The sequence below is a fragment of the Sprattus sprattus genome, assembly GCF_963457725.1.
Source record: "Sprattus sprattus genome assembly, chromosome: 13".
Lineage (NCBI taxonomy): Eukaryota > Metazoa > Chordata > Actinopteri > Clupeiformes > Clupeidae > Sprattus > Sprattus sprattus.
The window spans coordinates 11,364,524-11,379,013 of record NC_137911.1 but is presented as its reverse complement, the minus strand read 5'-3'; the positions used below and the strand labels follow the sequence as shown (position 1 = coordinate 11,379,013).

Sequence of the window (14,490 nt, the reverse complement as noted above, 5' to 3'; positions counted from 1 at the left end):
ATACTAATGCTTACACTTAGGAAGAGTTCAGAAATCAATATTTGGTGGAATAACCTTGATTTAAAATCACAACTTTCATGTGTCTTGGCATGCTCTCCACCAGTCTTTCACATTGCCGTTGGGTGACTTTATGCTACTCCTGGCGCAAGAATTCAAGCAGCTCGGCTTCTTTTCATGGCTTGTGACCATCCATCTTCCTCTTGATCACATTTCAGAGGTTTTTTATGGGATTCAGGTCTCGAAATTGGGCTGGCCATGACAGGGTCCTGATCTGGTGGTACTCCATCCACACCTTTACTGGCCTGGCTGTGTGGCATAGAGCATTGCCCTGCTGGAAAAAACACTTCTCAGAGTTGGGGAACATTGTCAGAGCAAAAGGAAGCAAGTTTTTCTTCCGGGACAACGTTGTACTTTGCCTGGCTGAGGTTTGTAAAAGACCATAAGGATTGAAAAAGCAGACTGGAGGTTCTTCTAAGTTCGTCTTCTCTGATGAGTCCGATTTCACAGTAGGTGCAAGACTCTCTGGCTTGTAGGCCTCTCCAGGTCTCCGTCTAACCATCAGACGACCATGTGTTGGGCAAAGCTGAAAATTGGACTCATCAGAGAAGACGAACTAGAAGACCCTCCAGTCCGCTTTTTTCAATCCTTATGGTCTTTTACAAACCTCAGCCAGGCAAAGTACAATGTTGTCCCGGAAGAAAAACTTGCTTCCTTTAGCTCTGACAATGTTCCCCAACTCTGAGAAATGTTTTTTCCAGCAGGGCAATGCTCCATGCCACACAGCCAGGCCAGTAAAGGTGTGGATGGAGTACCACCAGATCAGGACCCTGTCATGGCCAGCCCAATTTCGAGACCTGAATCCCATAAAAAACCTCTGAAATGTGATCAAGAGGAAGATGGATGGTCACAAGCCATGAAAAGAAGCCGAGCTGCTTGAATTCTTGCGCCAGGAGTAGCATAAAGTCACCCAACGGCAATGTGAAAGACTGGTGGAGAGCATGCCAAGACACATGAAAGTTGTGATTTTAAATCAAGGTTATTCCACCAAATATTGATTTCTGAACTCTTCCTAAGTGTAAGCATTAGTATTGTGTAGTTTAAAAATGAATATGAGCTTGTTTTCTTTGCATTATACGAGATCTGAAGACACTGCATCATTTTTGCTATTTTGACCAATTGTCATTTTTCTGCAAATAAATGATCTAAATGACAATATTTTTATTTGAAATTTGGTAGGAATGTTGCCAGTAGGTTATAGAATAAAACTAAATTTTACATTTTACTTTAACACATACCAATAAATAGTAAAACCAGAGAAACTGATCATTTTGAAGTGGTCTCTTAATTTTTTCCGCGGCTGTATGTTTTACTGTGTAATTTTCAGCTGTTATATTACACTGCTGTCATAGCACCACCTACTGGGGAAACACTCAAATATCAATGCTGTGCCATGCTGGTGATACAGTGTCAAAAAACTAGATAACGTATCTTGAAGAGTACAGAAATAACCACATTTATTCATTTGGCAGACATTTTTCAATTAAACATGTATTATAAGTGAGGTCAAGAAACAAGTTCAACACAAGCTATCCAATGTGATGTGAATTTTGATAATAGGCCTACGTTTTATTTTCATATCACACATTTTATATTTTTTATTCACACATTTTTTCATTAATAATCTTTGAAGAAAGTCCAATATGGACTATTTATCGGCTATTGACATGTAGTCTGATATTTAATCATATCTAATTCAGTAGTGTCAAGGAGAGAGTCCAACTATTAACGACCCCTAGTTGTTGTCAATCCGGACATTTACAAGCGAAATGGATTAAATCAGGGGATTACCAAAAAAAAATCCACTTCTGTTCGACGTTTGATGGGACATCCAACCAATAAGATTCAAGCAAATTCACTTAGTTTGGCCAACCGTCGGTCGCGGGAGGAGGGAATAGCGTATAGGACGAAGGAGAGAGTCGAAATACCGAAAGTAAACGGAGTGTGAGCGGTCATCTCCTCCTGCTTGACCTCTGTAGCAGGTAAGACAGACATTTAATTTCCCTTACCAACCACACGCCCTTGAAAGTTGCAACAGCACGTTTTATAAAAGTTTTTTTTCCCGTGGTTCTATTTTGGGTAGTTGCCATTCTCCCATTGTAGCCACTGCGAGGAACGAGTGTGTGTCCGTACACAAGGAACAGGCGATTTAATTCACTGTTATGAAAGTAAGTAAGTTATTAAAATGAATATTAATTGCGAGTTTAGTTCGAACTGTTTGCCTATGTCTGTGTTAAACTCAGAATCACGTTTCCAGTTGGCAATATTCGGCCACTGCGCAACAGAAAATTGCAGTGTCGTATCGTTAAAATGTGCAGCTGTCAAATAGTAGCCAGTTACATTATAAATATACTGTTTAGAGCCACAGTCAAAGTACTAACCAAGTGGCTGTTATATCCATTCTGAGAATTAATATTGATTTGATTAAGCTAAAAGTGTTTGTCTCTGTGTGTGTGATGTTGTCTGCCAGGTGAGTCGTGACCTACTGTTAGAGGACATTCGGAAAAAAAAAAAGACCTGCCCATCGAATCTGTCATCACAGCGGAGTTATTAACATAAGCTCTGGCCAGTGTAGTCAGTGAATAGTAAAAGCTTCACTATGAAACTCTCTCTCTCTCTCTCTCTCTCTGTGTGTGTGTGTGTGTGTGTGTGTGTGTGTGTGTGTGTGTGTGTGTGTGCGCGCGTGTAAAACAGAGAGACTTTGCTCTCTGGGCTGTGATTTTGCATTAAGCAGACTGTGGCTTATTCCATTAGTGAGAGAAAGAGGTGTGGATTCAAGGTGACATACATTTTGTGTGTGTGTGTGTGTGTGTGTGTGTGTGTGTGTGTGTGTGTGTGTGTGTGAGTGAGAGAGAGAGAGGGTGTGTATTGCACACACTATGCATCTGTAGAGATTTGTTTACACCGACAACTGCAAGGGTGTGCATTTTCTAATGCTGCGATCCTAAAGTATGTAAGTTGCAAAATGTTAATGTGTACATGCATGGGTCACCCGACAAGCTGCTTGCTGTTATGTATGGGTCTGTGTGTGTGTGTGTGTGTGTGTGTGTGTGTGTGTGTGTGTGTGTGTGTGTGTGTGTGGACAGCTCATGGTAGTTTTCAGGAGTTCCATCCCAATGAAAACATAAACACCATTGTCCATCACTTTTGTAGGGGGGGAAATACTGGCCATCTGATAAGCTAGTCCATAGGGAAATGCAAAGCGAGGCAGGGTTGTGTCAGGGTTGCTGTCTTAAACCATTTCAAGAATTGTTTTTAGCTTTAAAGCTTCAACCCTCAATGTCTTGAGTATACTGTCAGTACTAAGTAATCACAGAAAAGCATACCATCCTAAGCAGCAATATATTGATCCATACACTCTCAGGCTTTACCTCTACTAATCCTCTGCAGGTTCAAAGGTCAAAGGTCAACATGCTGACAGTGTCCTGAACTTGACCTTAAGCTACTCTCATCTGCTCAGAAAGAGAAGCAGTGCAGACTGGGAGGAAGGGTGGCATAGACTGCTGGGCAGATCCCAGCTCAAGTTGGCAGATGGGGGTGGGGTAGTGTGGTGTGGTTGGCGTGGGGGTTGGTTGGTTTGTTGGTCACCATCTGATGTTAAGGGATTTTGGGATTTGAGTTCTGTTGATTCGGCCGTGTTGTGTAATGGGGTTGTATAATGTGGATGTTACTATGGCTGCCCTGTTATGGGTTGACAGATGGGCTGTTTTAATTGACATTCTGCCTACAGTAATGTGGAGGCAGAGCAATTTGACCTGGAGACTAATCCTACTTTAAAGTAAGGCCCCTGGTATGATACATGCAGTTCTGCTCCTGGAGATGCATAAACTATTATTCATATTTGTGTACTGTCTCTAGATATGCGTAAACGAATACCTAGATTCAAAGAGAAATAAATGACTGCAGCAGTACTGCTGACGATCATGCACTTATACAGCATGGTGGCTGCAGAGGGCTTGTTTGTGCGTGACTCACCACAGTGTCTGCAGTTTACAGCTAAATCAAAGCCTCGCAGCACTGGATCGAAAGGACCATCAATAGTACAACTTGAAACGCTCAGCTTTAAAAAGCACCTCATAACCCTAATTGACTCATCATCAAAATCCCCCTCTGTGAAGACAAGCCTAGAAAACGAATTTAACGTTTCTGACTGAGCGGAGTTGGCAAGAATACTTCTGTGAAAAGCAGTGCCGCACCGTAGGCCTGGCGGTGTGTGACACATGCATTGAGGTCAGGGACACTGCGTTGACTGCGTCTCCTCAGGCTGCTGTACTTTTCCTCTGCGGTGGCCAAAAGCCCTTTGTTCAGAGTCTGGAGCTCATTAATGGGTTACTAGCTTGGCCTGGACAGGATATATCTGCTCCTGTGCATATCTACCATGCACTCAATAATCCCTTGATAATCAATACATCATCTATTAAGATGGGTGTTGTATGATATGATTTGTGTTGATTTTTTGTAGGCATGTGTTTGTGTGTGCCTATGTTTGCTTGTGCTCATTGTGTTCTAGTGCCTAGCAAACAAAGGCTTCCTTCATGGCATTACATGTATTCACACACACACACACACACACACACATAAACACTCACTGACAGACAATACTCAATGTGTCATTGATTGAGGCGAGACAGCTTCAGGATAGCTGTTTCTTTCTCTGTCTGTACCCTATCTGTGCAGTGTACTGGATGGATTTGAGTGATTTTGTGTGTGTCTATTTGTGTGTGTGTGTGTGTGTGAGTGTGTGTGTGTGTGTGTGTTATGTAGGAGTACTGTACATTTGAGATGGTAAATAATGAGCTTGTGGATATTTCCTAGAGTGTCTTCAAATGAGGGTCTCAGGGGGTGGAGTATGGGACAACCTTTGAAACTGAAATGAAAACTGAAATAAAAATTCCTGGAATTCTTCCAATTCCATTTTCCTTTCACTCTTTCATTTTATTTCCTTTATGTATCTACTTTTCACACATCTTTATGTTTGTTTTTCTCTTTCACTCATACCCCCCCCCCCCCACAAACACACACACCCTGGTCTTATTCTTGTTCTATTTCTCATTTACCATATAAATATTGGTCTTTACAAAAAGGATTTACTCCGTAAAGTATTTCCTCAGTATAACCTGACCAAACAGATGGTCCAGAATGCTCCACAATTGTATCTGAGCGCCATCATTAGAGGCCAATGGTAACCTCTCACTTGGAGATAATCCTGCTGGAGATGACCTTCAGTAAATAACCAACAATGGGCCCAAAAGGCCAAATCTGATCTGACCTTCACTCTGGAATCGTAAATAAAGCACAGACCGTCAGCTGACCCAAATATTATACATCCAAACAGGCACATGTGTAAATGACCTTTATGTTCGTGTGTGTGTATCTGTGAGTGTGTAAGTGTGTGTGTGTGTGTGTGTGTGTGTGTGTGTGTGTGTGTACATTCAAGGACATTCCTCAGGAAGGCAACCTCCTGTTCAATAAAAAAGCAATAATGCCCTCCATGCTTGTAGCCTGTGACTCAGGGTCTGATCAGCTGTGTGTGTGTGTGTGTGCAGTGGCGGTTCTGCATGGAATTACGCCCCGGGCGATATCCCCTCCGAGCGCCCCCCCCCCCCCCGAAAAAAAAATCTTACTTTTTCCAATTATAACAATATAAGTGAAAGAAAAAATGAAATGTATCAATTGCACAAATCCTTCAATAGAACATTTGAATAACACACTTAAGAGAATTATTGCACACATCATTTACATTAATGTTAGATAACCAGCCATCTGCAAGTTATGTTGTGCAAGTGCAACGCTTGCTAGTCTAGTGGTGTCAAAAGGAAATCTATGGTCTAACCAGCTAGCTATCGACCTGTTAATTATTAAGATTATACTAGTACTCTGTATGCTTTTCAATTGCACAACTCTTTCAATAGAGCATTTAAATAACACACTTTAGATAATCAATGCACACATCATGTGCATTAATGTTAGCTAACACCAGCTCTTTGCAAGTTATGTTGTGCAAGCACTTAACATGCATTATAGTTAGTTGAGTTAGCTAATAGTGGCTAATGGGATTTCGCTAACGCTTGCTAGTCTAGTGGTGTCAAAAGGAAATCTGTGGTCTAACCAGCTAGCTATCGACCTGCTAATTATTAAGATTATACTAGTACTCTGTATGCTGTTACATTATGTTAGTTGTGGCTAGCGGGATTAGCCTAGTGTCAGATGAATGAACATGTTCATACCCTATGGTCAAATCAGCTAGCTAACGCTAGCTAGCAAACAACTCAGTTGGTGCTCAACATTAGCTGGTTGCCTTACAGTAATAGGAATATTGGTTAAGCTACACTTGAGAAAATGAAACACATTTTTACCTTGTCCACTCGAGCATCCTTCAATAGCTTTATCGATAATGTAATAGACTACTCTGTTAAAGATGTATTACATTTCCCTCGGGATGAATAAAGTATCTATCTGACTATCTATCTATACTCTGCTCACTATTACCTTCACCAGTTGGATAAATTGATGCAGTTAGTGGTCTCCTTCCACCAATTAACCTTGCCCTTGGTGACCACATAATCGTTCTGTATTACCTATTTTTATAAGCCATTTCACACAATTCAGAAAAACAAAAAGTATAGGGTAATTATAATGTTTATTGGGAGACCCAGAGCTGAACTGCCCGCCGCCCCCTCTCTCTTTCCCCCTTTCACCCAGGTTTGCGCTGCACCTTCTTAGCGAGCAGGTGCGCCTGCAGCTGCAGGGGGCGCCAATTTGCCAGTTCCTCACGCAGTGATATGATATAGAAATAGAAAAGCGCTTCGCGGCCCAGATTATTATTACTATTTTTTAAGTGCTCGTGCCGCCCCTCACGTGTCATGAAAAAGTGCCGCCCCGGGCGGCTGCCCGGGTCGCCCGTGCCTAAAACCGCCACTGCGTGTGTGTGTGTGTGTGTGTGTGTGTGTGTGTGTGTGTGTGTGTGTGTGTGTGTGTGTGTGTGTATGTGTGTGTGTGAGAGAGTCAGAGAAAGAGAAAAATTGCTCTCTATACTCTGATTAGCATTGAGCAGTCATCACGGGAATGGACAGAGGTGTGAATTCCATGCATGACTTGACTTTTCATTGTTTGTTTGCGTGTGTGTGTGTGTGGTGTATGTTAAATGAAGCATTATAGTGTCCTCTCATGTCCTATCTAGCTTGGAATTTGAACCAGTGGCAGCCATATTTGACATCTTGGAGGAGGCAGCTGACAGAGGTATGTATCTGCCATCACTTCCATGTCCAAGTCCAGAAGAAAGATTCTGTTTCAAGTTAAAGATTTTCATTTTTCATTCAGTCCACTATTTATGAATCACACTTCCTTTTTCCTACAATGTTTTGTCTCTCTCATTGTTTCTTTCTTCAGAGCAACCATGCCGTACGCCAGTGATAAACTCTACAAGGACTACGTGCGGAGGAATATGGCTCGCTTTGCAACCCTGGTGAAAGTAAGAGAGATCCTTCCTCATCTGTGCTGTCTGACACAAACTGACAGGGTGAGTCTGACACACACACACACACACACACACACACACACACACACACACACACACACAGTCAGTGTGAAATTCTGCGTTGTGACTGCATATGCTGCTATTGTGCACTAGTATACCTCTACTCTACTACCTCTATATATTTGAGAAATGGACAGGGCAATGTGTGTACAAATTGGCTGTATCTCAAAGGACTTGTCTGCACAGTTCTTTCATCCCCATAGCGCCTGCATTTAATTCATACACATACCTACACAGATTTGAAAATCAGTTCCAGAAATTTTCATCTATTCTTATTTTCTTCTATTCAGTCTTTGTATGTAAGCATTTGTGTAGGTCAATAGGTTAAGCAAGGGTTTTGAAAAGGATCAACTTAACTTGGAGAAGATTTACAATGATAAAATATGTGCCGTTCTCGTAGTGATAAGTTAATTGAATGAAACGGCGACATAACTTTGAAGGAAGCATTTCACACAAACATGATTTCCTGTTTTAGGAGGAAGTGGAGGCGAAGCGGGAAATGACGGGTAACTACAACGCCATGCAGATGCTGCTTGATAACCTGAAGCGGCGGGAAAACTGGCCTGAGGAGTTCATCAGGGCACTGGAGGAGTGTGAGCATGCTGACCTCGCTCAGGAGATGAAGCAGGCTTACGAGAAACTGAAGCCATCCAGTAGTAAGGATACACACACACACACACACACAATTAAATACACACACATATACTGTGCAAATAAGCAAAAGTATGCCGAATCATTTGCAGAAATGCAGAAATATTTATCTCACTACATTGTAATGGTATTCTGTTTTTATCATTATGTGATTTTACCATTGAGTGTCTTTATTTGTCACGGATTCCTCAGATACGATGCCTCAGGCTGCTGTTATGGCTGACACCCCAGGGAGTGAAATCCAGGCGCACGTGCACCATCCTCCACCAGCTGTCAATGTGCCAGACCAGCCACCAGCCCCTGCATCCTCTCCCAACGTGGCTGATGAATCTGCATCTGCCCCCGTCCCCAGTTCACCTGCCAAGACTAGTCCCTCTCCCAGCAGGACCACAGAACCTCCATCCCCTCCTAAGGCGGCTCCTGAGGCTCTTGTCACCCCCGACATCGCCAGCCAGCCATCTCCACCTCCACCTCCCAACATTGCTGCCGAAGCTGAATCAGTTCCAAGTACAGCAGCACTATCTGAAAACATTCCACCGGCAGTCGCTAACGCAGAGATCCTCCAGGCAGAGGGAGCCCAGGCTGCAGACGTGAGCGTTACTTCCCAGCCTGATATCCCCGATGGCCCCACGCAGAGCCAGCCGGCTACACCTCCCTACATGGCTGCCGAAGCTGAATCATTTCCAAGTGCAGCAGCACCATCTGAAAACATTCCAACGGTAGTCGCTAAGGCAGAGATCCTCCAGGCAGAGGGAGCCCAGGCTGCAGACGTGAGCGTTACTTCCCAGCCTGATATCCCCGATGGCCCAACACACAGTGTCCCTCCTGCAGAAGTATCTGAGTCCTTCAGCCTGCCTCCAGATCCACAGCCCCCGACCCAAACACCCACCCCAGAGCCGTCAAAAGCTCCCATACAGGAGACAAGCGCCCCTAGCTGCAAAGTGAACCCAATACTACAAGAACCAGAAGAGACATCAGATCCTACCATGTACCAGGTAGGGTGTGCATTTCTTTTACATATACAAGCAATTCAAATTAATGTGACTTCCACACACACACACACAAACACACACACATATATATATATATATATATATATATATATATATATATATATATAAATACTACTGATACTATAAACTGATATGACACAGACCTCAGTCACACACCTTTTAAAACATTCTCATTTTTTTCCCAGGTCAGCACACAGCCCACAGCACCATCTCAAGATGCTGAGATCCAGCTACCACCACTTGAGACCCAAAACATCACCCTTCCTCTTCCTACTCCAATCTCCAGTCCTGTGGTTGCCATGATACACCAGCCCCCTCCCTCACTGGTGGAAAGTGACCTTGAGGAGGAGTTCTTCAGCAAGCCTGGAGTTCTACACAGTGTGGCTGAAGGTAGTTCCTCATCTCATTACTCACTCACCACTGATGATCTGGAGATCAGCACAGCTGCTGGTGACTCGGCGTCTGAGGTAAACTCAAGTTCTTCAGTTTCCTCCAGAGCCGATGCTGATGAATGCCCTGAACCAGTCCTCCAGCCAGATTCAGTTCCCAGTCTTACTGAAGCTAACCACACCCAAGAACCTATGACTGTCAAAGAAAATGGCAGTCCGTCCCATCAGCCAAATGGCCTCTTAGATGACCAAGCCACCTCTCCCCATCAAACCCCAACAGAGGACCACTATGAATCTGTGTGTAGCAGTTCCTTGAGTTCCCAGGACCAAAGCACACTGGTACATGTAGTGCACGTTTCTCAAGACCCATCAATCCAGAATCAAGATGGGCAGGAACAAAGCCCAATGGAAAATGTAGTCTCCAGTGAGGACACTTCCATGGTCAACCACAGTGTCACCCAAAGTGAGGCCGGCCAGCAACAGCCAACCACCAACCACCACAGCGTCTCACCAAGCATTCTGGGACATGAAGTCCATTTCAGCCCAGAGAAAGAAGAGGCCTCGGGCACAGAGGATACCAGCAACACAAAGACTGAGGTCATCCTTGGAAGGACAGAAAACAAAGCACAAGGACAAGAGAACATACATCAAGAGGAAGGAGAGAGAAACGAAGAAGAGCAAAGAGTAATGCCCTGGGCAAACCTCTTACCCGCCATTCAAAATGTTCCTCTCATTCCAGCAGCTGCTGCCGTTGGGTTCTGTGCCCTAGTCTTTGCTTGGAAACTGCGTAACTGAGGACATCCAGCACCTGTGATGCACCCAAGCCTCAGGAACTCCCCCCTGATATATCCCTATAATATCTTACCATTTTGCCTCACAGAATATTTTTAATGAATCCTTACCAGCACCTCTATGGCCTTTTAAAGAACTGTCCTCATTCTACCCCTAGAAATCCATTATGATCGTGCAAGCCAATGACTGTTTCTGCAAAGGACTCTTTTGCACCTTATGTACTTTCTCATAGTACTCTGCAGCTCTTTTACTCCATGTCAGTGCTTCATCAATCATAGTCCTTCGGTTTATTCTCCTATTTCACATGTATTCAAAAGTGAAACCCCATGCACTGACCGAGTTAGACCTTGTGATTGATCAGCATTCCTTCCTGCTTCAGCTAAAGGAAACGTACATCTGAAGTTTTTGCAAAGATGTTAGCCACCTTGTGATCTTACCTCCTTAATGAGGTGTGTATAAGTATTTGTGTGTCTTCTCAATGAAAGTCTTAGTCCAGAAAAGTTGAGTTGGTGTTGCTTCTGATCTACATTGGGAATGTTATTTCAGAAGATTATTTAAACTTATCATTTTAAATAATTTATCATTTTGAATATATGATTTATATTTAAATATAGAATTTTGTGTGTATTATCTTTGAAGAGCTCATGGGGTGTCAACTCTGTTAATGTCTTAACTTGTAAAATATCTGGACTATTTCCCCATCCCAAGTACTTGCAGTCATGGAGTAATTCTCAACCCTTCACAAAGTGCTCATATGTATGTTCAGAGTCGACACTGTACCACTTCTGAGCCGGCATAGTCCACACTGATATCAATGAATAGGCTGGTGTAGCGTAGTTAAAAGTGAATTACCGAAAGTCAGAAATAACTGTAATAGGATTGTCTGGATTGTGGATGGATTGTTTTGGATGGACTGTTGAACAGGGTCTCAAGTCTAGAAATACTGTATTTAAATGGAAACCCAAAGCCCAGCCATTCAGTATTTCTGTTGTGGGTGTATTTGTGTATGTTTATGTCTATGTGTGTGTCTGTGTGTGTGAGAGAGAGAGTGCATCTGTCTGTGTCCTTGTTTGTGTCTGTGTGTATGGGTGTTGGTGGAGGTGCAGGTTTGTCATTTCAAACCATTATCATTTTAAACTCTCACCAACCGCAGCTACCACGCCCCCGTCATCTGATTGCAAATTTTGCCAATATCATTTTAAACTCTCACTAACCGTTGCTGCCACGCCCCCATCCCCTGATCTCAAATAAATGTTTCCTTCGGAGGGGCAACTTCAGTCGAGGAGGGCAAACGGGCAGTTGCCCGAGCAACCTTAACCCACTCCTGCCCAGAAGACAACAGAATTATCCCCGTTTTAAATTGCATGTATATAAATATGTTGGGTTAATATAAGCACTTTGATGATTTCATATTGGCATTTTAATATTGTCATGGAGCTAATCAGATGTGTGTCATTTTAAGGTGATATGTTGTATATATCACCATGAGTATTGTTTCCACATTTTTCTTGTAACCAGATTCAATGTAACCATCCACTCTCATACACAAGCCTACCTACTTTAAGCAACACTGCAACAATTTGACACTTTTTTTGCAACTACTTTTGGTTTCTTCTTCATTCTTCTTCATTCATCATCTTCAATTCATTTTGATGGTATATGGTCATCCAGGTTATGCACTTCTGTGATCCGGGTCGCAATTCTCCCCAAAAAAAAACAACACATTATGACATTGCTAAAAGACGGCAATTGACATGTTTTCAAGCTTTTATCAGTGCCAACTGGACTGTTGGTGGTGTTTCCAAAGGTTTTACAAATTTTAGAAAGTAAGCGCGCTATTTTTAGATCAGAACTCCATAGTGCTTTAACTTAGACGTTTGTCTGAAATTAACCTTTTCTTGTCCAGTTGTTATGAAATGTGCTGTGTGTAAAAGTATATTTCAGTCAACCACAACCAACTAAATGTCGATGTCAACAATAAAAGCTTGATCTTAATCACTGTTCACTTACTGTTTGTTTTCAAATCTGTCTTTAATTGATCCCAAGGAATTTGTAGCTGCTGTCTCTCTCTACAGCAACCTCACAGATGAAGATGGGGGTGAGCTGCATCCTGTTTTCTGTTGTTCTGACGCAGTTTGTTGTTCTGACACAGGTTGTTTGTTGTTCTGTTAGTTTTGGCAGTTTGTTGTTCTGTAGCCTCATCTCCTCTCTGTAGGATGTTCCATAGTTGTTGGTGATCAGGCCCAGAATGGCCGTGTTGTCAGCAAACTTTATGATGGTGTTCAAGCTGTGTCTGACCACACAGTCATGTGTGAACAAAGACTACAGCAGTGAGCTGAGAACACTGTCCTGTGAAGTGCCAGTGTTGAGGATCCGGGTGGATGAGGTATTTCTACTCATTTACACTTGCTGAGGCCTGTTGGTGAGGAAATCCAGGATCCACCGACTGGCACTGGTTGGCACTGAGTCCCAGTTCTAGGAGTTTTTGGTTCAGGTGGGATGAGATGACAGTGTTAAATGCTGAGCTAGAATCCACAACTAGCAGCCTGGCATCGCAGTTTTTGTTGTCAAGATGGGCCAGAGTGGTTTGAGGTGTGAGTGATGTCGCGTCCTCAGTGGATCTGTTGAGAGGGTTGTCAAATACTGCAGTGGGTCTTAACTGTCAGGGACGATGACCTTCATGTGTCTCAACAACAGCCACTCAAAGCACTTCATTGCAATGGGGGTTAGTGTCACAGAGCGATAGTCACCCAGCTGGAAAAAAGAACCTCAATTCCCTCCTAAAGTGGCTCCTGAGGCTCTTACCTACCCTAAAACTACTAGTCAGCTAGCTTTTCCCTCCCAATATGGCTGCCAATGCTGCATCCTGTCCAAGTATGGGAGTGCCCTTCGGACATGATCCTCAATTGGCTCCAAAGCCAACACTGTTCCATGCCCTGAACCAGTCATGCAGTTGGATCAAGTTTGAGTCCATTTGAGCAGTAGTACAAAGACTGATGTCATCACCTAGAAGATAGAGAACAAATCACAAAGATTAAAAGAGAGCATCCCTCAAGAAAAGGAGAGAGAAACAAAAGGGGAGCACCTCCCAAAGGTGTGCTGGAGAACCAGAGCAGTCAGTAGGGCCTGGGAGATCCCTTCCCAGTGACCTCCATGACCTGAAAGTCTGCAGACCCAGCAAGAATTATTCATGAGCTTTTCAATTCCGCTCAATTCAATGTGGTTTAAATAGCGACAAATAACAACTGAAGACAGCGAGAAAAAGAGGGGAGGGGGTCAGAAAGGGAGGGAGGAAACAAACAGATTAATTCATACACACAACAGGATAAAACACACTAGCATACAGTACCTGCAGCAGTTGCTGGATGTTGATGCATTATACCTTTAACCTTTTAATACCCCTCTGACAGACCGCTCTATGAGGCTAATTTGGACTCCCTGACTGACTTGTATATTAATAAAGACAAACAAATTAATCTTTCTACCTGGCCTCTTTGGTGCCCTCTATATGAAATTAAGTGTAGGTGTGTGTCCATGGGTCCTTGCATTCCTAGAAATCATTATGAAGATGGAAAACTTTCAGATGTTGCTACTGTATGGTCTGGCATTGCAAATTTCTGTTTGAATAGTCTAGCTGAGATCTCAAATCCAGCCATGTAACTATGCATTACATCAGTCTGCTGCTTTACATCTGGGACTTAATTAATTTACTAATTTCTTTAGGAAATTAAGCCTTACTTTGTGTTGTAGTCTAGGACTGCTTTATTTTGAATTAGGCTACCTCCTGTAATCGAAGATACAGTATTATCACATGGAAAATCAATGTGAATGAATGACAGTAATACAATACAATACGTCATTGTCTTCAATGAATCGTGTTTTATGTCAACTTTATGTAGATATCTTCATCGTTTGTAGATTTTCGCTTGAGACCAAGCCATACGTAATGTTTACGTACAATCAAAAAGACCATTGGTTGAGGGGATGTCAATCAACACGTGCCTCACTCTAGCGAATCGAAGACGTGCATTTCTCGTGTTGTAAACAGACA

At 42.9% G+C, this 14,490-nt stretch overlaps 1 protein-coding gene across 2 annotated transcripts; it reads left to right on the top strand.

The window, feature by feature from the left end:
* The first annotated feature begins 1,975 nt into the window (after positions 1–1,975).
* mavs (mitochondrial antiviral signaling protein) lies at positions 1,976–12,392 on the top strand. Of its 2 annotated transcripts, none has more exons than XM_080850810.1 (6): positions 1,976–2,039; positions 7,238–7,296; positions 7,447–7,576; positions 8,070–8,250; positions 8,438–9,240; positions 9,444–12,392. In XM_080850810.1, the coding sequence occupies exons 3-6, from the start codon at positions 7,454–7,456 to the stop codon at positions 10,440–10,442; spliced, it is 2,106 nt and encodes a 701-aa protein (XP_080706936.1). In that variant the 5' UTR covers positions 1,976–2,039; positions 7,238–7,296; positions 7,447–7,453; the 3' UTR covers positions 10,443–12,392. The 2 variants fall into 2 exon arrangements, with proteins under 2 accessions (XP_080706936.1, XP_080706937.1); XM_080850811.1 differs by lacking the exon at positions 1,976–2,039 and adding an exon at positions 2,131–2,225.
* Positions 12,393–14,490: the final 2,098 nt, after the last annotated feature.